Source organism: Thalia democratica, chromosome 4 (assembly GCF_965202585.1).
Source record: "Thalia democratica chromosome 4, ktThaDemo2.hap1.1, whole genome shotgun sequence".
Taxonomy (NCBI): Eukaryota; Metazoa; Chordata; class Thaliacea; order Salpida; family Salpidae; genus Thalia; species Thalia democratica.
The window spans coordinates 28,439,780-28,463,372 of record NC_139168.1 but is presented as its reverse complement, the minus strand read 5'-3'; the positions used below and the strand labels follow the sequence as shown (position 1 = coordinate 28,463,372).

Below are 23,593 nucleotides of genomic sequence, written 5' to 3'. Positions count from 1 at the left end.
ACAATCCTACTGTAGGATTTTTGTTTAATTTTGAGTAAAAATATATTTTTTCTTAATAATAATAATGATTTTTTTTCTTATTTTAATCATAATTTTTTTATTTATAAATTTTATTTTAATCGTTACGATATGATTTTTTCTTTTAACGCAAGGAACATTTCCTGAAAATTTGAGGTCAATAGCTTGAAAAATGAAGGAAGAGACAGATTTTTAGTGATTTCTTTTAATTCCGAGAAAACCGGCACTGAAAATTTTTGATTCCATACGGTTGTATCTAATTTTTTTACAAAACTTGTTATATTTCAAAAGTTAATTGTTTCTTTTTTGATCTACAAAAAGTATCTTATAGGGTGTACTGTAAGTTTTTAAAGAAGTGCCAATGTTAATTTTTGTAAAAAAATGTTGGATGCCTCCCCACACTCTTAGTATATTTCCTACATTTAAATAGTTTGATATGAACAACGTTAAATAAAGTTTGATTTATTAGTAAATCAACACAAGCAATTGACTGGATATCATTAAATTCTGTTTTAGACATTATATTACTTCACGCAAAACACTGATTAAACGTTATGACGTCACGCAAAACACTTATTAAACGTTATGACGTCACGCAAAACCATTGTATTCAATTATGACGTCACACTAACGTGAACTGGTGCTGGCTGATAATGAGTTGATGAAGTGACGACAATCCTTCCTTCCGGCTCACCCAGTGCGACGACTCGCAGTTCGTCAGAACTTTCGTGACGTCATCAGGCTGAAGTGACGTCATCACCTGGGGCTGGCGGCGACGCGATCGACTGTGACGTAACAAATAAATTTTTAAGTTTTAAAAAGTAATTGCAAATGTTTTACAATAAATTAATATTTGTTAATTAAAAAAGAAGGTGTTTTGATAATTTCAATTTAATGACAACTATAAGTGATTTTTAATAAAAAACAACATGAACAGCTAAAAGTACCGGAAAAAGTTGTTTCGATTTTTATTATACGATAGTTTGCACACGGAAAATTAAATTTAATTACATTAAATTTCATCTTAAAGTGTCCTCTGTATAAATTCATTGTTAGGCATATTTTAAAATGTAAAAAAACCATCTGAATAAAATAGCTATGACTTGAACTTTAAACAGCCAAATTTTTAATGAATTAGTTTGTAATTAAATATTTAACAATTTATATTTTATCATTCATCAGAATTAGCTTCGACAAAAAAATAAACAAGTGTTTTTAACATATATAAAGATATTGATCTTTCTGTATACTGAAAGAACTCCTTTTTAATTTTATAGAAATCCAAACAAACTAGCTAAAGAAAAGTAACGTTCAAAGCATAAGTAATTTTTAAGGAAAATATGAACTTTCAGGTTTAGAATGATTAAATGTAAAATAAAACTTTTAAAATGTAATTTCTATTATGTGCGTTCGTAAGTTTTCAACAGAATATACTTGTAAGAATATTACATAGTACAATAAATCTGCCTAAGAAAGTAAACAGACCTACAAAATAATAAAAACACATTAAACAGAGGTTTTTTTCATCTACATTGAATTGAAACTTTAAAGTTTAATTTAAATATCATCACTGTCAGTGACTGCAAATTAAGTACGATGCGTTAGTAACAAGCAACCTAATCGTGTAGCACTTGTTTGAATTAAACATTACTTGTTTTATAAACAAGAAAAATTAGCTGAATATTTACACATGACGTCATTGTGGGCTTCGCATGCTGACTTGTGAAATTTCAATTTTGGTTCAGTACTAGTTTTTATTCTATTAATAGGATTTTTTTATAATTTCTTTTTTATCGTTTTAATTATTTCTTTACATAAAAACAAAAAAAATTGAAAAATTATTCAAGTATAAATAATTCTATTTGAACTTTATTCTATTTGAATAAGATTTTATTCAACTGATAATCTCGTTTGATTAGGTTCAAGCGAGTGAAACATTGTATTGTTATTAAGATTTAAAATTTTGAAAGTCCAAATAATTTATACTTGCGTGTCGGAACTGATTTAAAATACTTTCAACTTTTGTTGTACACGTGGAAAAGATTTATTAATTTTTTTAAACTATAATTCACCGAACAAAAGTTAACTAACTCTTAACCAACAGAAACTATTCTTATATTTAATGAACTTGTATCCCAAGCTTTTTTTAATAATTAAAAAATAAGTTTATATACTTGAAATTTGTAGCTGAATAATCTTTATTGCAAATTTAATCAACTAACGAAGAGAAGCTCATGTCGGAACAAATCGATGACGTGTCTGAGAAATCGTCATCGGAATACTCGTCACCCCGGTTGCTATGGTGATTGTTGAGCGGCCTCCTCTTCCGTTGCTACGCAATTTGGTTAGTGACAAATGTACAAGTTATAACAAGCAAACTGTTTCTATTGCGGTAACACGACAAACAAGTTTAATTTCCCAAAAATGTTTCTTTTAAACTTTTTCTTTTTTTTTTTAAGTTGTATTTAATACTATTACAAAATGATGTTACAAAATGTTGTTTTTCATACTTCAAAACAAGTATTTAAAGCTTTTTTAATTTTTTTTTTTCACAATAAAATCGCATTATGACGTAACAAACTAACTTGTAGCGCGTTATTCAGAACTTGTTCCCCTTGACGACCTTTTGGCAGTGTTCTGCTTCCAACTGTAATAAAAACATATTTTTTGGAACATAAATTATTAAAATTTTATAAGAATAAAATTGTTAATTAATGTACTAAAAAATATATTGAAATAAATTTCAATTTATCAAGTTTAAGTTTTTTGCTTTCTAAATTAACACTGATGAAAAATTAATTACTAAAAATGAGGAGTACAAAGAAAAATACGATGCAAAATTAACACATTGAAAATGCATTATTAAAATACACAACAATAAGTATGTTTAAAAATGTTTGTGTTTTATAAAAAACAGTTATGTTTCAGGAACGTTTAAAAATAATAAAGTTAATAAAGATTTTTTTCTTTCATTCTCAAATTTCTTAGTTAAAACTTTTTTTAAAGTATTAGTTTGTCAGCAATGTTAATAATTACTAGTAGCAATTATTATTTTTTTAAAAGCTTAACAAAAATACAAACAGCAAGTTGTAAACACACATGTAAAATTCATAAACACTAAAAAGGCCATTTGAAAAGAACAAGCTTGTTTAATTAAATAGTTAAAACTGTTCAACATCAAATCTAAAAACATATTATGTATGCAACAACAAAAATGTTTTTAAAAGTATTTAAAAGTTCTTATTCACATACATTAATCATCGTAAAATATCATAATTACTTTTTACTAACAAATCATGCACCAAATATACACATTTTTGTCATTTTAAAAAACGTAAAGTTAGTTTTATACATGTTACAACCTGTTTCTCAAAAAAAAATGTAAAAATTTAAAAGAAACGCTTGTATTTCTAAAAAGAGTGAAATTTTTCTTTTGAAAATTTCATATACTTAACTGCATACTTATCTGAAATAAAAAACCAAGTATAAAGTATACAAAATCTATAACGAACAACGCAAAAAATGCAAGTGAAAAATTTGGATTCTAAAAGTTATAACTGGTATAAAAAGTAAAACTTATAAATATTACTGAAAAAATGTCTTATAAGAAAATAACGCTAAAATGCAAATTTAAAACTGAAATGTTTTTAAGGGATTGCACAAATATTTAAACAGCCAAGTATTTGTATGCAAAGTAAAGAAATACATTGACAAAAAATATTAATGAATGATAGATTAAGAGCACACCATACATTCAAAATTTTTTGAAAACAAATGTTAATTCAAATGACATGAACGTTTTATTAAATATTAAAGATGGATGGACACTGGTTTAAAAAAACCATCTAATAGATCATCAGCGATAGCTGAACACTTATTAAACAATTCAGATTGCGCAAAGAACTATAATGATAGTAACTTTTCAATTTTAAGTAAAGCTCGTAACGATTATCACCTTAGTGTTTTAGAATCTCTATTTATAAAAACATATAAACCTAAATTGTGTAAGCAACAATATGTTTATAAGTCTAATCTTTATAAGTTGTTATAGATTTTATTTGAATTTTGTCGCTTATTTTTATTTTATTTTTAATGTTGCTTATCTTAGTTAAATTACTGATAAACTGTTTTATATATGCATTTATGAATTGTGAATGTCTAATTAATTTTACTCAATTATGCTAATTAGTGTTAATTGATTTTTCTGATTTTTCTGATGTAACCTCTAACTATTTATATACTCAAAATTTAATCTTAAAATTAGTTGCTAACTAAAGTAATTGAAAAGCGTTAGCCGAAATCGATTTTACTTGTTTGTTGCTTTAATAAAGATGTTTTTGAATGAATTTTGTCTTAGATTTCTGTACAAAATATTACAAAATATTTTAAATTATATCTAAATCGTTAAATAAGTTTTAACTTGAATGACTTACAGCTGTTAGAAAATTGTTTAAAGTTTTATTAGCAGCAACTTATAAAAAAGACTTAAAATCTATTTCAAACTTAACACATAAAATATAATTGTCTCATATTGAGAATAAAATTAAAGTTGAAGGTAAAACTTATCTTCAAGCTAAGTTTGAACATTCAAAAAAATAGAAGAACTATTTATTAACATATACTTAAAAATAACAGCAAAACTACCTTAATTTTTTAGTTTCAATGTTTTAGCATAAAGGCATTATTTTTGTTGTTAGTTATTATAGCATGTTAATAAAACAATCTAGAGTTATATTAGACATTATTTTTTAATAATGCAGGCAACACTTAAGTTTTAGTGTAAAACTTTTAAAAACATTTATTCAAGTAACAAGTCCACTTACATAAAAAGCTTATAAAAACACACATGTTATAAATACGTGCTGCATATTAAGGATTTAAAACTTAAAAAATTTAATAAAATTGAAAAAAAATTTTTATGGATATCAAAAAACTTGATTATAACTGAAAAACAACATTGAAAACTCTTATTGAAACGATGAACAATTAAAAATCAAGCACATAAACACCAGCCAGTGAAACCAGCTCGTTAACAACAACCGACCAATGAAACAAGCTCATTCACTTTAATCAGCCAATGAAACGAGCTCAAATTTTTTTGTCTTACTTAAGCTGCGGGCGGGCGAGTTGTTCCTGCTGCCGCTCCTGCTCATGTTGGGGGTGGTGCTCCTGCTGCTCACCCTGGACGTCCGCTTGCTGGTGGACACCGGTATGCGGGACAGCGAGTCTATTTACCACGGGTTTGTACAATGTAACAGGTAAAATAACAACTGTCTACTTTATATAGCTGTAGTGTGGTTTGTACTGGAGTTTAATTTTCCTACGATGGACTCACTTTTTTTTAAAGGACTTTTATAAGTGAGTCCATATGCAGAAGTGTTTTTTTTAGGCTAAATATAACTACTTACAATCATAATTGTATATGATTTGCTCCCATTTAACTCCAATGGAAGCAGATAGATAATTTTGAAATATTTTTAAATATAAGTGCTTCCATTGGCAGATGGTTTTTTAAATCTATTTTTTTACCATTTATGTACAAAATAAATCTTTCTAAGGCTCAACCCAATATTTTATTATTTAATTATTTTAAATATAATTGCCAATGTACGCACTTTTTTATCAGATTTAATTTTGTGACATATATAAATAAAAGTTTACTTTGTTGCCACGTTATATTCTTAAACTAACATACCAACAAAATTTAAATAGCGGGGATGCAAGAAAATGAGTACAATTCAAATTCCTTGATAAGTATTTATTATAAACTACATATTAATATAAATACATGTACTGTTAACAAAAAACTATGCGTGTTGTAGTTTTTTTTTCTCTATACGTAACTTTTAAGCACTTTGATTTAATTAAAACGCCTTTTTTACATCTGTCATTAAAGTTCACAATTAAACTTTTGCAAAAAAAAAAAGAAGACAGCATCTAACTGTAAAAAATTTAAAACAATGAAATTAGCTCGCTAAATATATTGACAGGGCACAATGAAAAAATTCAAATTTACTAATAAATTAAAACAATAATAAATGTAACAGTTGTGACGTCACATACCGTTGTGGTTCCTGGGGGTGCGGGCGCTCGAGGTGGGCGTGGCGAACTTGTGGGGCGTCCTCAGCGTCCTGCCGGCCGTCAACGGGGTGCTCGGAAGTTTCTGGTGGTGCGGGGGATTTTTCTTGGGAATTCTTCGCGCGCTTTTGACGGAGGAGGTGGGCGACGCCGGTCTGCTCGATGATGCTGCGGAACGTGTTGTCAATTTTAGAACAACTTTTAGATTTAGAATATTTTTTAATGAAAGACGTAAAAATAATAATATGATTTTTTTTATGATTTATATAAAATTCAAAAACTTTCAAATTTTATAAAGAAATTTGTCATTACAAATTCTATAATATTGGATGATAGTCTGCTTGTTATCAAAAGATACTAATTATTTAAATTTAAGTAGAATTATTGTCTTTTTGTTAATTTAAAGCTACTAACATTGAAAATTTTAATAATTACTTGAAATGAACCGCAAATTTTTTCTTACAATTGATAAATTGTAACCCAAAAAAGTTGCAATTAATTTTATTGTTAAACAAACTTGTGTAGTTATTAGATATTTCGAAACTTTTATAAAAACTAACGCGTTTTATTAGTGATATAGTTGTTGGATATTTCCATGGTCCTGCTTCTCCTAGCCGGAGCCGGCGTCGTCCTTTTTACTTGGAGCTGGTTGTGCGATTTGACTGGTTGGACTCTGGCTGTTCGGCCTGAATGAAGCAGTTTCATTGGTTAAACGGGAAAAAATTGTAAAATTAGAATAATTAGTGACGAAAACAAATTTAAAAGAGTTATTTTAAAATTAGAAAGTTGTTCAAAACTTCTTCGGTGCCGAAAAAAGTATGCAAACAACTCATCGAAGTTGAAAACCGACCTTAGTTTTGTAACCGCTAGACTTACGACTAAGATTCAAGTTCATAACGTGATGTTAGAAAATACAGTTACAAAAACAGTTTTTAAAACCAACGAATTGTTCAAAACAACTGCAGGGCCGAAAAAAGTATATAAAAAATTCATTGTCCTCAAAAATGACGCAACAAAAACCGACCCACGGTTCCGTAACCGCTAGATTTAACGTGTTGCATCTTGTTTCTGCTGTTTGTTACCGAGGGGGAGTGAATTTCGCTCCTCGTTCGCGTCAGTTGGTAGTTTGTCGGCTGTTTCATCTGTCTGCGCGCTGTAAACAATATATGTTTAATTATTCAAGTTGTTCATTACAAGACAACGAAGTCTTCAATGAACGCACTTATTATCTCATATTTTTAAATCTCGGAAAAGAAGCACGCCCACTGACCGAAGAAAATAAATCGCTAAAGCAGACAGAAGGGATAATCTAAACAAACGGTACGAACTCTTTTATTCCTGCCCGCACTTCCGAAAACTCCACTTCAAAACTTAAATTACTCGTAATACAGGTTTTGTGCATGCTTTTTAATTTTTGTAACTATAATTTTCTTAAAATTTTTTTTTTTTTTTTTCTAAACTATTCAAGCAAAATTTTCAAATTTTCGTAACTATTACAAGTACAAAATTACTTAAATTTATGTTATTCAAGTCACAATAAAATTTAGCTTGATTAAAATGCATTTTAACTTAAGCCCACTTATTACTATTACCCTTATTTTCATTTAAGCAATGTTTACTTTGAAAATTAACTAGAAGATAATAGAAAGCTGTACACAATTTTTTTTTTACTATTATTATTTGTGTTGTTCTTTGATTTTTATATTTAACTAGAATTTAAACTTTGCAAAAAATTCAAACTTAGTATCATAATTTAACTTGTTTTGTATTTAGGTAAAAAATTATTTTAACTATAAGCTTTCATATAAAGCGTTTGAGCGAGATTTTAAATTTTAATAGCGATTAAAAGCACAAGATTGTTCAAATTTAATAATTACGTCACAATTAAAATAAGCTACACTAAATTCAATTAAATTTTAAGCTCACTTCTTTAATTACACTTTTGCTTAAGCAATGTTTACTCTGTAAGTTAACTAGAAGAAAAAAGAAAGCTACATACAGCTTTGATTATTGTTGTTATATTGATTACAAAACTTAGCTAAAAATTTAAACTTCGACTAAAACTCAGTCTTAATATTAAAATTTGATTTGTTTAGTTTCTTAAGTAAAAATTTTCAGTAATAATTTGGTTTTATTTTGATTTAATTGTTTAAATGCTATTTTCCATGACTGTCACATATATTTTTTTAGATTTATTTAAGCACTGACGAGGTCTTTGACCGAAGCTTAGTTTGTAAAATATATTTTTGAAAGAATAAATATATATATGTTTATAAAAGTTTTTATATTGGTTGAAGTTTAAGGCCTTTTGGCTTATGGCGCATTTATTTCAAAACAAAAAGTAATTCAAAGCTGAATACTGTTGTACTATTTAAAATTAAAGTACTTATTTTAGTTATTTTAGTGACCTCGAGTATTTGTAGCAGTGAAAAAGTATTGAAAAAAAAAATATGGAAGGGCTCAACTATTTAATTTAAATTATTTAACTACTGTATTTAATTTAAAATATATAAAACACTCTAACCTCCTGTGTTTGAAGCAGAATTAGTTCTGTTTGCGGCTGGGACTCTCGTTGGAGGTAGCATGCTTCTTTTGCTGTTAAATATTAATTAGTTTTTGTGATAAGCTATACACTACCAATATATATTGATAGGATGGCTCTGAAATATGTATGTAACGAGTTTCAAACTTTGATAATAACAAGTTTTAAACTTGGAAAACTCTGGCACGTATACGGCTTGTAGCGGTTTTAAATGTTTAAGAAAAAGAAAATACTTAAAAAATTAAGAAACTTTAAATTAATATAAGCAGTTTTATGTATTTAAACTAAATACTTCTGTGAATTTCTAGATACTTTATTTTTAAAATTAAAAAACACTAACAAAAAACGAGTATTTTTTACTTTTTTTTTTTAAATGATTACATTATTATTTTATCTACAACTTTTTAATAAACTGAAACCTAATTTTTTTTTTGCTAACTAATATCTTTATGTTTTAACTAAAACTAAGAAAGTTGATTTAAACATTTTTTAACTGACAAATTAGAGCTAGTGTTTTAATCATTTTTCTAACCAACGAACATAAGTTATATCGTTTTAAATGTTTACAACTGCTATTTTTCAACTATTGTTTATATTTATTTGAAAGCTAACAATTACTTCATATGTTTTGAATTAACGAAAATAGTAGAACATAGTTTTTTTTTATATCTATCAAAAACTGATATATCAAAACTGGAATTAGTTTATATCTCCATATAGAACAAACTAATCAATTATATAAACTAACGAGTTTGAGCCTGTGGTAGAAGTCGATCTGATGCTGTCGTTCGAAGAAGACGGCTTCAGTGACGTGTCTGTGTTAATTGTGACGTCATATTAAACAAATATTTTGAAGTCATGTTAAACAGATATTGTGACAAGACAATAAATATAAAATATATAAACAGATACTAAAAATATTCAACCGTACACAAGCAGTTTTCAACTTATAGAAAAATGTTTAGAATAAGTTTGAAAATTTACCATTCTGTTACAAAACAAGTTGATGCTAGTAAAATTATTTTCACTAAATTGAATGAAAATGTTCTAATATTTAAAATTCTGACTTATAAATCACACAGTAATAGCTAAATCCAAAGTTTTCAAACACGCTTGTTGCAGCAAATTTTTCAAAATTAATACAATATTCATTGGACAGTTTGTTATTTAAAGCCTCTGCCAATGAGTGTACTTATTTTCCCAAATTTAAAAATCTGCAAAAAAAGAGTGTACATTTGAGACAATTAACAAGAATCAATATAATGTTTTTTGTGGTATTATTAAATAATAAAATTGATAACAAAATAGACACGAACTTCTGAGAACTTTCTGTTTGCTGGCGTCTAATTTGTTGTATATTTCGTCGGCTTCACGGGGAAAACTCAAGTTCAGTGTGTACCAGCAGCTGGAAATAACGGAATATAATATTTCATTTATTTTATTTTGAATAGACTGTAAATACTAACCACTGTAACTTCAACATAATAAGTTTAGGGACTTATGTTCATTAATAAATGTTTTTAATTTTCTAAATTTTTAAAACTTTAAGGAAAAATACTTCAGTTAGCAAGCAAAGCTAAACACTGATAAATTCCACAAAATTTGAACAAAAAATTTATTAATGTGAATGAAATATAAAATAAAATTACTAACTTAATTAAAATGCTTACACAAACACCCTAGGTTGTACTGATTGTAACAAAGCAAGCAGTGACATATATACAAAAAACATTTTAAAAATAGCTCTGGTTATATAAACAATCAGTTATTTGAGCTAATAAAGAATTATTTTAGTGAATTCCGCAGTGATGGTTAAAAGTACTGACAAAACAATACTAATATATACTGTAAATTACACACAGACAACTAATTTAAAATCACATGCTAACGAACCTCCGAGCTTCGTCCCTGGTCACGGAATCCGCGTCCTCGATGCCCTTCAGCACGGCCTGCTTCAAGTGCTGCATGTTCCTTTCCAGCATTGCGGCGGGCCACTGCAGCATCTGGTGCAGGAACGCGAAGGTGTACCTGCGAACGGGCACCGACTTTGAAGTTGTGTTCTCCAAAACTATCGGCACTATGCGGTGGTGCTGGGTGTTCTGTGGGTGAAGCAGGATAAATTTTTTAAGTATTTATAAAAGTTCTTGAAAAAAGTTCAAAAATCTGCAAAAAAAACGACCGTGGGCCAATAAGCGCACTTACCTTCCCATACTTTTGAAACCTGGGAAGGTAAAAGCGTCTATTGGCAGAAAACTTTAATGTCATTAAAATAAAACAATTAAGCAAAGAATTGGAATTCAGAGAGTTGTTGACAGCTTTCTGTCTTCAGTTCTTTACCTCCACCTAACGGACAATTTCTTTTAACTAATTTTAAAAACCGTAGACAGTAAATTTCAGCTAAGCAAACGAGATTAGAACTAATTGCTGTGCATAATGTAAAAAAGTTTTATTAAATTAAATTATAGTTTAAATAATGTTTTTGACTACGTATACTTTTTCAACTATCTAACTTCCTCCAATATGGGCATTTGTTTGTCATACTTTAAATAGTTTTTAAAATAAGTGCGTTCATTAGCAAAAAGCACAAAGATAACTAAATAAATAAAACAAATAAATGGAAATAAAATACTGTGTGTTCTGGGAACCAATAAGTTAATAAAAAGTTTAAAGTTATCACCACAAGTTGTAACGACGTACTTTTAACCTTTAAATAATATAATATTTGTCAAAACTAATATTTAACCATTGAAAGAACTAAAAATGAAAAATCAATAAAAAAAAACGTTTTATTTGTCATTATTTCAAACAGCTACGTATTAGTTAAAACTTTTTTTTATTTTTTAATATTTGTTCATAAAAAATATCATAAGACGCAGTGTGCACACGATTTGTTTTAAACTCTAAAATATAGTTATATCTAAAGACTATAAAAGTATACATAAAACCAGCGACAAAAAAAAACAGCTCATACATACTCAAGTTATTTATTTTGCTTTATATTTCAATTCTATCAATTGTATTTCCAAACTTACATAAAATACTAACCAGAATACTGAAAAATTTTATTTTATTTATACAAACAAAAGATTTTCTAAGCAGTATTTTAACAAAATCTTTAAACTTAATGAGCTTGTAATACATTTTATAATTTTTTATAATTTGTCTCTATGGTTTTGTTTCGAAGTAAAAAAAAAGAGGTTTAAAAAAAATTTAAACATTGTTAGTACTACATGAAGTTTTTTTGTAAATTGATAGTAACAACATAGCATTTTAATTTATAACCTTCTTTATAAAAATGTTGTTATTTAGACTCAAAATTAAAAACAAGGTTAAGACACCTTTTAAAAGATACAAACTCTAAATAAAAATACTTTCATTTTAATTTCCAAAGTAGTCTAAATTCTTTAAAATATGATTTTGAATCTACTATGTAGTTTTTTTACTGTTTAGTAACTTTTAAAAAATTAGCGTACTTTGTTGTTGAATTTTATGTACGCTTGGGGGAGCTACAGATAAAGTTTGCACATTCAAACACGTTCAAATAACACAGTTGCATTTCAAACCGATGTTATTTTAACTTTAAAAAGCTTCGAGCAAACACAATTCTTGACAAAAAATAAAAATGTAAAAAAGTATTCTCAATTAGCTTATGTTTCGTTTTGAATTTAAAATTAATTTTTAAGTTTCATTTAAAACTGAAAAAATGTTGATGCTTTTATTTAAAGAAAAAAAAAACAAAAAATTTTATAGAAATACAAACAATAAATATCAATTGTAAGGTTATTAAATTAAAGCAAGTAGTAATTAATTAAACCTTGTACACAATACCCATTCTCCAATTAATATATAGAAATAAAAAACTAATTAAAAACCAGTCAAGGTATAAAGTTTATTCACGTCAATTTTTAATTATTTTATAAACAATTTAATCATTCAAATTTTTTATCATAACTTCAAATAAGCGGCTTTAAACTATTATTTTTATATCAGTGTTATATAAGTATTTTACTATTTTTTATAAAAATAGAACTCAAGATAATTTTTCTTCACAAAAATAAAAACTTTAAAGTGTATAACAAAACAAACAACTCACAGTAATTTAAAACTTAAAAATTTATACATAATATTTTTGACAAATTAAACTTTAATGCAAAATTAACGGCTAGCGCACACATGAGTCTTAGTGCCATAGCACTAAAAATTAAAATCTAGTTTTTATCCAAGTAGAAAACAAAATAAGCTTTTAGTTAAGTTGACATACGTCTATACAATTTAAAATATCAAAGCTTCATTAATTATAAATTTTTCAATTATTAGTTATAGTTATAAATTATTTTTTTAAATAATAGCAAGTACAACTATCATTAACTATAAAGTTTGTGATAAACAAGTTTAGATCTTATTATTTATATAAAACATTTAAAAAAATAACCTCCAGTATGGTTCTGATAATAAAAATACTCAAACTAACATTAAATACAAAACTGACTAATTTTAACATTCTAACTAACACTAAGTATGGTTCTAATTATTTATTAAAACTAACAATCAATATAATTCTTATAACTTATTCAGACTAACATTAATTATTTAAACAGTAAAGTATAATTATTTTAACACTTTAACTAACATTTAGTATAGTTCTGATTATTTAAAATACTCAAACTAATATTCAATATAATTCTAATTATTCAAAGGTTCAATATAATTCTAATTATCTATTGAAACTAATATTCAGTATAGTTCTAATTGTTTATTGAAACTAACAATCAATATAATTCTAATTATCTATTCAAACTAACATTTAAATAGCACATTATTTTCACAAAATAACAAACTGACATTCAGTATGGTTCTAATTACAGGGTTACCACTCGTTTTTTCAAAAATTTCTCCAGGTTTTTCAAATTTCTTCCAGGTTTTTAAAAGTACAAATTTTTGGATCTATTCTTAGTTTAAAGTTAAATTTAAGGTAAGAAACTGTGTTAAATGGTATAAAAAGATTGAAAACGTACTGTAAAGCTACTTAAAAAAATTTTGGTGATGACAAAAATTTTTTATCTATATGATAAATTTTTTGAGTCAAACTGAAATTTTACTACTGAACATGTTAAAATTCTAAAAAATTCCAGGTTTTTCCAGGTTATTTGTGCCTAAATTGTCAAATTCCAGATCTTTCCAGGATTCCAGGTAAAGTGGCAACCCTGTAATTATTTATTCAAACTAACATTGAGTATGGTTCTGATGGCAAGTATGGCGGAAGTGCTGATAATTTTGATGCTGATGGGAATCTGACTGAACAGAGTGGGCAGTATCAGCCTCACATACTTCTCAAACTGGTTCTTCATCGTTTGCGACAAGTATCTGAGACATTTTTTGTTTGTTACAAGTTCGAAAAATAAATCCTGGTTGGAAACACATTAGTTTTCTATATTTTGAAAATTAGGAAAAGTAAGCTTACCTGTAAACAGAAGACTTCTAAACGTTAATCTATAATATACATATATTAACACATCAATGAAAATATCAAATTTTTTATTGTATCATATCAATATAATAAACCCGTTGGTCGTTAAACGCACTTATTTTTCTATATTTTTAATCGGGGAAATTAAATTTATCTACAGAAAGGCAGAAGGCTACCTACATTAGTAATGACGCGTTAATACATAAGGGTGCGGAGCAACAATAACTGGTACAGATATACTACATTTACATACATGTTTCATTTTAGTTTCTAACTGCAGTTTCAACACAACTGCATACTTCAAAATTAAAACATTCGAGTTTAAATTTTCTCTCACCCCCTATGACGTCATCACGCGTCGCTTCTTTACTGTCTCGAACATTTTATAATAAAAACTCAACGAACCGGATAGTGACAAAGCGTTACAAATTTAATATTATACATTGATAAAATAGACCCCGTGCCGGTAGCCGCACTTGTCTATCCAGATTTGAAAATCTGGCAAGGTAAGTGCTTCTGTCGTCAGAAGACTTCAAAAATATAAAAATGACGTAATAATAGTAACAACAGTGACGTAACAAACAACTGACCCTATTGTGACGCACGCTTCCCTCACAACCTGCGACCTCAGATCTTTTGCGTTCTTGTGCAGCGCCGTCTCGATGTTTTTCAGTTCCTCCTTGAACGTTTCGTGGTGATCGTCGTAGCACTGGTGCACGATGGCGCGAATTTGTTTGAACTGTGACGTCATAATCAAGTGTTAAAATTTATTGAAAAATGTTGAATTTTAAATTATACATGTAAACTATGTTATACCGTTTTTAAAATTTACTTAACTAAAAAATTAATACATAAAGTTATACAAATAAAACCAATACTGCTAAACAAGTACTCTTTAAAACATTTTTAATTACAATGCACGGCATTGGACCTGGTACTCCGAATTGTAGTAATACAACGCTTTATATCCATACAAAAAAAAGTTTAACACCAAACACACATCATTTAACTTTTTCAACATCAACTCACAGCGTCGGCCCTGGTGTTCCAATAAACATTGCATAACAAAAACTTTTAAATCTAAATAAATATTCCCAACAACTCACGGCGTTCGCCCTGGTGTTCCAGTCCTTCTTCTCGTCGTTGACAATATCCGCCACCTTGTGCATGCTTTCAACCAGGTCCTTGCCGCCGTATATGCGCATGGTGGGCAGGCCGGTGGTGAACTCTGACGTGAACGACTCCATGTCCAGTCCGCCTGTTCGGATGGTTATTGATCGAGTCTGATACGAGTTTACTTTATTAGGTTGTCTAAAAATAAAGTTAACAAAATTATCTTGTTCTGAGTTAATTTCAGACATTTTTAACTAATATTATTATTACTACTAAAATTAAATCACGAAAAAACAACGACAAACCGATGTTGTTGTTGCTCCTGGCGCTGTTGACTTTCCTGTTGGTTGGAGCCTGCGGCCTCGCCGTCGGCTTCTTGATTTGCTGAGGGGGCTTGCTCGACACTTGCTTCAAAGACTGGGTTGATCCGTGCAGGCTGGCTCCGGCTGTTTAGCGAGTATCAAAAATTTATGTTTGTACACTATCTTGCTTGTCAAGCGTGTTTTGATGCAAAAGGGAAAACTTAATGATAATTATAGAAACGCTTTTGAGTGTTATCAACAAGTATATGAAGTTATAAGTAGTGATGTACCGGACTCACTATCCGGGTCCGGCCGGATATTGCCATTTTTGTCTGATATCCGGATCCGGCCGGACTCTAATTTGAAAAAAAAGTCCGGGTCCGGTTCCGGCCGGATTGTAATTTGAAAAAAAAGTCCGGGTCCGGTTCCGGCCGGATTCTAATTTGAAAAAAAAAGTCCGGATCCGGGTCCGGCCGGATCCTAACAGAGATCCGGCCGGACCCGGATCTAGTTAGTAAAACAAAGCATACTGAAAAGTATTTTTCAAAAACAAACCCTGTGTAAATTAATAAGAGTCATTTTCGTCAGTTAAAATTAAACACCTACCGTGATTGGCTCATTTTGTACACGTGACTAATTTACATTTGTTTACATTTAAACTATGAAATAAACATTTCATGAAATGCAACTCTTTACATATGTTGTAAAATTGAAAACTTTGGAATGAATACTTGCATTATTTATTGTTTAAAGTTGAGCTCAGAGAATATTTAGAGTTAATACGGTTGAATGTACGAGCCAATGAGAATCATATGACGAAATATTTCAAACTAAATACTGATGCAACAAAACATCAGAACATGACAGGCAGTTTATATGTAAGCAGTTAGTTAGTTTGGTGTGTAGCTTGATGCAACAAGATATCTTGAACGTTTTTGTGAATGCTTATTGTAAGTAGTGTTTTGTTTTAAAAGTGAATATTTCAACAGGTGTTTAATTGTTTAAATATTTAATCAAGGTTTATAGTTTAATTGTTTATTAAAAATTTTACAGTTTTTTGTTTACTAATAGTTTAATTTAATTTTTAGTCTTTTGTTTTAACTCTTTTGATATAAATTTAAATAGCTTCCAGTTCTTAAAGTGTTACCAAAGTAATCAATAATTTTGTATGTGCTAGTATTTCTTGTTGTGTTTTATATAAAAGATTCATCACTCAAAACTGTCGTGTCTGATTATAGAAAGTAGTCTCAGTTATAATTTAGTATTTGTTAGATATTAATTAAATAAGGTAGGATTTAACTATGATGGGTAGTACTAATAAGTTTAGTGTACCACAATCAGTCCACAACTTTACTACCAAATTGTCAACCTTTGCTAGCTGTTCTACTGATTATTAGATTAAAGTAATTTTTTAAGTTTTCAAAAACCTTATTCTGACTCAGGCTTGTTTATACTCACTCTAGCTAGTTTTATTGACTTAAACAATGGCAACCCTGCTAGTTTGAAAATTTTTGGGAATTTTAGAATATCTTGAACTGCCTCAGGCTAGTTTAGTTTTTTATAAAAACTCAGGCTAGTTTTCTTTAAGATTTTGAATGAGTTAGAGCTGATCAAGTTTTAAATACTTTGTAATTTTCTAGTGTATTTTGTTCAAGAACTTGATTTCAGTTTTTTAATTGTAAATAACACCTAAATTTGTAAACCTTGTGGCTAGCTGTTCTACTTATTATTAGATTAAAGTTCTTTTTTTTTCAGTTTTTAAAAACCTCATTCGGACTCAGGCTAGTTTATTCTAGTGATGTAAGGGACTCGCTATCCGGGTCCGGGTCCGGCCGGATATTGCCATTTTTGTCTGATATCCGGATCCGGCCGGATTCTAATTTGGAAAAAAAGTCCGGATCCGGTTCCGGCCGGACTCTTATTTGAAAAAAAAGTCCGGATCCGGTTCCGGCCGGATTCTAATTTGAAAAAAAAGTCCGGATCCGGTTCCGGCCGGATTCTAATTTGAAAAAAAAGTCCGGATCCGGGTCCGGCCGGACCCGAAATTGTGGGTCCGGTACATCACTAGTTATAAGTGAATTCGAGAGTAACTCCATTAACAAAAATGCATATTTGTAAACTATAATGCCTGTCAAGCACGCTAATAAATGAAAAAAAAACAAGTTTTAGACTGTTATATTCAAAGCTACATTGAAAGTTATTTGTTGTATACACATTTTAAAAATAAGACCCTGGGCCGATAGATGCTTTTTTTCAGAATTTGAAAATCTGGAAAAAATAAGTGCATCTATCGGCATAAAGCTTGAAAAGATAAAAAAATTAAATATTTCTTGTATACTATATTGCTTGAGAAGAGCCTTTTGATACAAAGGGGTTAAGTTGAAGTAAACAATGACAAGTTTGGAAACAATTTTTTAAAGTTATCAACAAGTGTGTGAATTCGAACTGCAAAATAATCTTATTAACAACCAGAAAAACTATTTAAAACATTAGATTATATTTTAAATGTTGATTAAAATTTAGATGTTTAAAAACTATGTTGCGTAACAAAAGAAGTTTTGATACAAAAGAAAACTTTTCTTAAACCAAGCAAATTAATTGATATTAAACTTAAGAGTCACCTAAAATGAACACAAATCAATTTCAACAACAAGCAAAGTAATGCAAAACATATTTTAACTGTTTTTTCTGACACATGAGAACAAAAAAGTAAGTTCATCATATTCAAAATAAGTTACATGAAAAGTTCTTTGTTAAAAAATTGTTATGTCACAGTGTTTTGATAAGGTCCGTTATATAGAAATATAAATAGAAAAAAAATTCTGTAATACGCTTTGATAATTTCTAATGTTTTATGCGATTGTTTATAGATCTTGGTGAATTTTTTGACACTTATTTACGAAAAATTTAATTTCTAAAACAACTAGACAGAAAAAGTCCGTTTCTAAATCTAACAAAAACTTTTAGTAACATATTTATCAATTATCACTTCAAATAGCACAAGTGGAGAAAATTAAATTAGGCACTTGATTGCTCATACTAGAACTAGTTTAACAAAGTATTTTTTAAAAGAAAATTTATGAAAATTATTTTCAAGAATCATACACAGCTAATGTTGAAACTTTAATTTTTGAAACTTTACATGATAAAAGTTAAAAATAAGATATTGAAAGATAAGAATCGAAGTTGAAATACCTACAACAGGCTTGGCAATAAAAATACAAATAAACAGTTTTTACTTCAGTGATAATTAATACTTATAGGGAAAACAACTAAAAATTAGACTACATATTCCAAGCTACTTTTGTAAAAAATACAAAGTAAGCTGTAAATTTATAGAAACACTGATTAGTAAACACTTGTTGATAGACGAATTTCAAATTTAGCAAAAACTTGAGAAAAAAACTGTTCTGTGCTAAAAGTAGGAGTTTGTTTCAACAAATTTGATACAAATACATAAGTTAGCTTACACTACATTGCTTGAAAATAACTCAGTGTTTGCAAAAGTATGTCTTTTACAAAAATATCAGCTTATTTTGAAATTTTTTGGTTTTTAGTTAAATATCTATAAAAGAAGGCGCTTTAAATACTAGTTTTCTCCTAAAGTTTAACAAATTGCAAAAATAGCATTAAGAAAGACTTGTTACTCTATAAAAAATGAATCCAAGTTAGTATTCTAAGCGAGCAGTTGAAAATCAAAATATGTTGTTAACACGTTTTTCGTTGGTGGTAGAACCCCTTAATAATTAATGCTTGTTATGGCTGTGAAATACTGAAATAAATAAAATCAACCGATACTTCTTTTATATCAACTTTTTATCAGGCGAGATTTTACTATCAGGCGAGAAGTATAATAAATCAATAAAAAGTTATAAAAAAAAATATTTTAAAAATTGACGTAGGCTTATCTTAATAAAAGATATTAGCTTGACTACTTTAAAGTGCGCATTTTGTTAATTGCTAATTCAAACTAAAAATGTTATGTTAGTATAATAAAACTGATTGCAATATAATAAATGAAATTATGTATATTAGAAGTAATCAAAAAATATGAGTAGTTCTCTAGTAAGTTTAGGTCTATTGTCATTATAAACTTCAAAATATTTAGTTAGTTTATACTTTTTGGGCTTGATGAAGTAATAAAAATTTCAAATATGAAAGCTAAACTTAAAATAAAAACTAATTAAAAACTACTTGCGGAAATATATAAAGATCAACTAATAAACAAACAATATGTGTGTTTCAACATTTTAAAAAATAAGACTTTTTGCAATTTCCAGCAACAGTCTCATTGTTTCTAAAAAATATTAATTCATATTCTAATTATCTAACAGTTTTAATAAACACTTTTTTTTCTACGCTTTTTTTTAATACCTGATCGTCGCCTGGATGAATAAGCGCTTTTTGAAATACTAAGTCCTGAAAATTCATTTTTAATGAAAAAATATTTTAGTTAAACTTGCACATTAGACAACTTAAATAAAAAACAGGTAAATTGTTATGTTTGTCATGTGTTTACTTGAAAAAAATATAAACTAAAAAAGTTACAGTTACTTACAATATTTTTTTTCACATAACTAATTAAGTTTCAAAAAGTCTTTAATAAATTTTGTTTAATTACATAAGTTTTTAATGTTATTAAAACCATTAACTATAATCTTTATTTCACAAACAAACAACAACTTAATCTGTTAAAGTAATTGACGAGAAAATGATTTTGTTTAATTTTACATAAAATCATACAATTTATAGTTACATCTTTTTCAGAATCATAATTTCAAAATTGATTAGTTTTAAATAAAACCAAAACTTATAAAAAAATTTCTTGTTACATTACATCTTTTTCAGATAGTTAATATCAAAACTAATTTTTAATTAAAAAAACTTTTATAATATTAACTAACTGTTATTCGAGTTGTTTCTCATTTTTCTGCCGTATGACGACACAGAGGAACTGTCTCCATGCTTGTTCATTTCTGTGATGTCATAATTACATATTTGTAATCAAGTATTAAATATGCGACTTGGAAGGTGTAATTAAATTTACTTTACCAAACACTTGACTAGAAAATTTTGTTGCAACAAATATGTTTGTTTATATAGACAAATACATGGTTGCCACTGATCAAGCTGAGAAAAATTTCCTGACTTTTTACTGACGTTTTACTAAACTTTTCCTTTTTTTTGCTGATATTTCTAAATCAAACTCTTAAATTTAAATTATTCTAAATAATACATAATCTAACACTTAAAACTATATAAAGCTTTCAATCTTATTATAATACAGGTTAAAAACAACAGTTTTTTGCTGAATTTTATCATCAAACTTCCAGTACATTTATTAAACCCTCTGAGTATGATTGATGTTTGCAATAAACAGCTCTAACAGCAAAATACTTGTATTATTACCTTATAAACACAGCTTTTCTAAAAAAAGACACCATTTTTTAGCATTTCCTAGCAAAAATGTATCTAGATAAACAAACGACATATAAGGAACTTTTACAATTGAAACCTTGAATTAATAACGAACTTTCACAACTAAAACCTTAAAACAATAACAAACTTTTCAGTTGAAACCTTAAAACAATAAGGGACACAATTTTTTTAGAATTTCCTAGCATAAATGTATCTAAATAAACGAAACGATATATAAGGAAATTTTACAATTAAAACCTTAAATAAATAAGGAACTTTCACAACTAAAACCTTAAAACAATAACGAACATTTACAGTTAAAACATTGAAATAATAAAGAACTTAATCAAATACTGTTTTTTAAATGTATGTACTAAAAATTATTTTCTCCGTTGTTTTATTAGCACTTCAACCTCTTCATCTAATGAAGATATGGTTTTCTTCATCTGAACTGCATTCCGCTTCATTTTCTTGGCAGTTAAAATCAATTGCCTCATTTTATTTAAATCGCTCTCATCTGCTGCCCCTACACTTGTTAAAGAGAATCTTTTCTCTAAATCAAGCCACAACTTGTGGGCTTCATTTCTTTTCTTTTGGTACACATTTATTTTTACTTTCATTTATAAAATATTTAATCTTATCATTTAGTATAAAATTTATAATAAATAAATATACTCTTATTTACTTTAAAAACTTAAGTTACTCTACAAAAAATACAAGTAATAAGTAAACTTAATCTTTGCATATACCTTTCTTATAACTTATTTTTTAAATTTAAAAAACTTTGAAAAAATTATAAAGAGGTAAAGTATACACATTAACTAGTTACATAAAATACTAAACTAACTGCTTAGTTATAAAGAATTCAATTATTTACTTAAACAAAAACACTTTGATTCTAAAATTATGCTAGATAAACTTTCGTGTATATATCACAGTTTCACTATGGAAGTATCCTTGCTACAGATCATCAATACTAAAAAGCTTACAAAATCTGCTTTTTCAAGTAGGGTACTTGTTCAATATGTTAATAGAAAATGTTTGCAGTTTTGTAAAGGATATTTTACTAATTTATAATAGATGAAGGCATTGGAAATAAAATTAAACATTTTTGTAAGTTTCTAGGAAAATTTTAGAAATTTTTTCTGACTTTAAAGGACTTTTAATTAATTTTTACCATTTGAAGGCTTTGGAAAACAAGGAATTTTGTAAGTTTAAACTGACAAAATCTGACTTTTTTTTAAATTTTATCAAATTTCCTGACTTTTCCTGACTTTTTTTCAAAACCCCCCATTTTTTCCTGAATTTTCCTGACTTTTGTCAATTTTTTTAAATTTAAATAGTGATTTCCTGACTTTTCCTGACCGAGTGGCAACCCTACAAATATAAATATGTATAGACAAATCATAAAAATAAAGTTTAGACCAGTTAAAATTTGATCTCAATTTTTGTTATTTAAGCTGTTTTGTTAATCCTATGGTGATTAAACTACAAGTTTTAAAAAATAATTTGTGCAGCTTTCTTAAAAGAATTCAACAGTAAACTTTTAACTAATTAAATTTGTCACAAACTGTTAAACAGGAGCGACTAATTTTTAATTTAGTTTATAAATCGATACTAACTTCCATACCGCTTTCAATTTTATTCGAACCACCCAATTTTCGTCAAATACAAAAACATTTAAAACTTGTTTTTAGAGTCAATTATTTTTATAGTTAAAGTTCAAGCACAAAAAAAAACTTACCAGAAAATACCTGCTTGCTTTCAATAAAATCCTCTCCTAAACTTTCTTCCGTGTTAATTTCTATTTTGTCGAATTTTTCATTTAGAGATTTCAATCTAAAACAAAAAACTGTTATCATTAAAACTTTTATTTAAAATTGTAATATTCCTAGGAACAAAAATAAATAATTCATAAAATTAAAGTAACTATTAAACACACCTACAGAACTTTAACTTCATAAGTTAGAACTGCATTAAAACTTTTCCTAATAATATTCTAAAACATCTGAAAATACACGCCTAGAGTTCAATTAAAAAAATCTAATTAAATAAGAAAAAACTTCAAATGGGAAATGTTATAAATTTTTACATTTGCAAAAACTTAAAGCTTTTTTAAAGTATATTTAATGAATCTAACATCTGAAAAAAGATGCCAGGAATTAGATTATGTTAGGAACTTAAACAGCTGTAAACACAAATAAATAAGCTGAAATAAATGAATTAAAATAATCAAATTAAAGTAATTAAATTAATCAAATTATATCTATATTAATTTAATAGTAACTAAAATAAACAAACTAAATCAAATTAAAGTAATTAAATTTAATTAATCAAACAAACTTCTGGTGGGGAATATTCTGGTTGTTGACGTCATTCCTGACCTTTTCTCCCTTCATCCGGTACATTTCGCCCAACAAGTACTCTGCTATGCTGCGAACCTGTTACGTCACAATAACATTAGATGTGACGTCATAATAACTATACATGTGACGTCATAATGATACATTGCTAGTAAGCACAAATTTACGAATCTAAATAGATTGTTGATATTAATTCCGAGCCCCATAAATGAAGACGCCTTAAATCTAAAAATTATTATTTTTGGACTTCAATTATTATTTTCTCATTTTTTATAGATTCCTAATGAGTTAT

The 23,593-nt window shown here is 27.7% G+C and overlaps 1 protein-coding gene across 3 annotated transcripts in view; it reads right to left on the bottom strand.

The window, feature by feature from the left end:
* LOC145833709 (CLIP-associating protein 1-B-like) overlaps positions 1 to 23,593 on the bottom strand; it is a 46,319-nt gene that overhangs the window by 10,722 nt on the left and 12,004 nt on the right. The window contains exons 6-24 of one of the 3 annotated variants that reach the window (XM_082940858.1): positions 23,282 to 23,379; positions 22,683 to 22,777; positions 20,425 to 20,496; positions 19,895 to 19,939; positions 15,524 to 15,664; positions 15,212 to 15,363; positions 14,696 to 14,844; positions 13,867 to 14,002; positions 10,532 to 10,737; positions 9,955 to 10,043; positions 9,387 to 9,453; positions 8,621 to 8,691; positions 7,121 to 7,249; positions 6,657 to 6,782; positions 6,082 to 6,264; positions 5,126 to 5,245; positions 2,604 to 2,665; positions 2,241 to 2,350; positions 651 to 803 (exon numbers count right to left, since the gene is read on the bottom strand). In XM_082940858.1, coding sequence (XP_082796984.1) covers positions 651 to 803; positions 2,241 to 2,350; positions 2,604 to 2,665; positions 5,126 to 5,245; positions 6,082 to 6,264; positions 6,657 to 6,782; positions 7,121 to 7,249; positions 8,621 to 8,691; positions 9,387 to 9,453; positions 9,955 to 10,043; positions 10,532 to 10,737; positions 13,867 to 14,002; positions 14,696 to 14,844; positions 15,212 to 15,363; positions 15,524 to 15,664; positions 19,895 to 19,939; positions 20,425 to 20,496; positions 22,683 to 22,777; positions 23,282 to 23,379 — 2,204 coding nt within the window. The remainder of the gene's footprint in view (positions 1 to 650; positions 804 to 2,240; positions 2,351 to 2,603; positions 2,666 to 5,125; positions 5,246 to 6,081; positions 6,265 to 6,656; positions 6,783 to 7,120; positions 7,250 to 8,620; positions 8,692 to 9,386; positions 9,454 to 9,954; positions 10,044 to 10,531; positions 10,738 to 13,866; positions 14,003 to 14,695; positions 14,845 to 15,211; positions 15,364 to 15,523; positions 15,665 to 19,894; positions 19,940 to 20,424; positions 20,497 to 22,682; positions 22,778 to 23,281; positions 23,380 to 23,593) is intronic. The other 2 variants (XM_082940860.1, XM_082940859.1) reach the window with 2 other exon arrangements.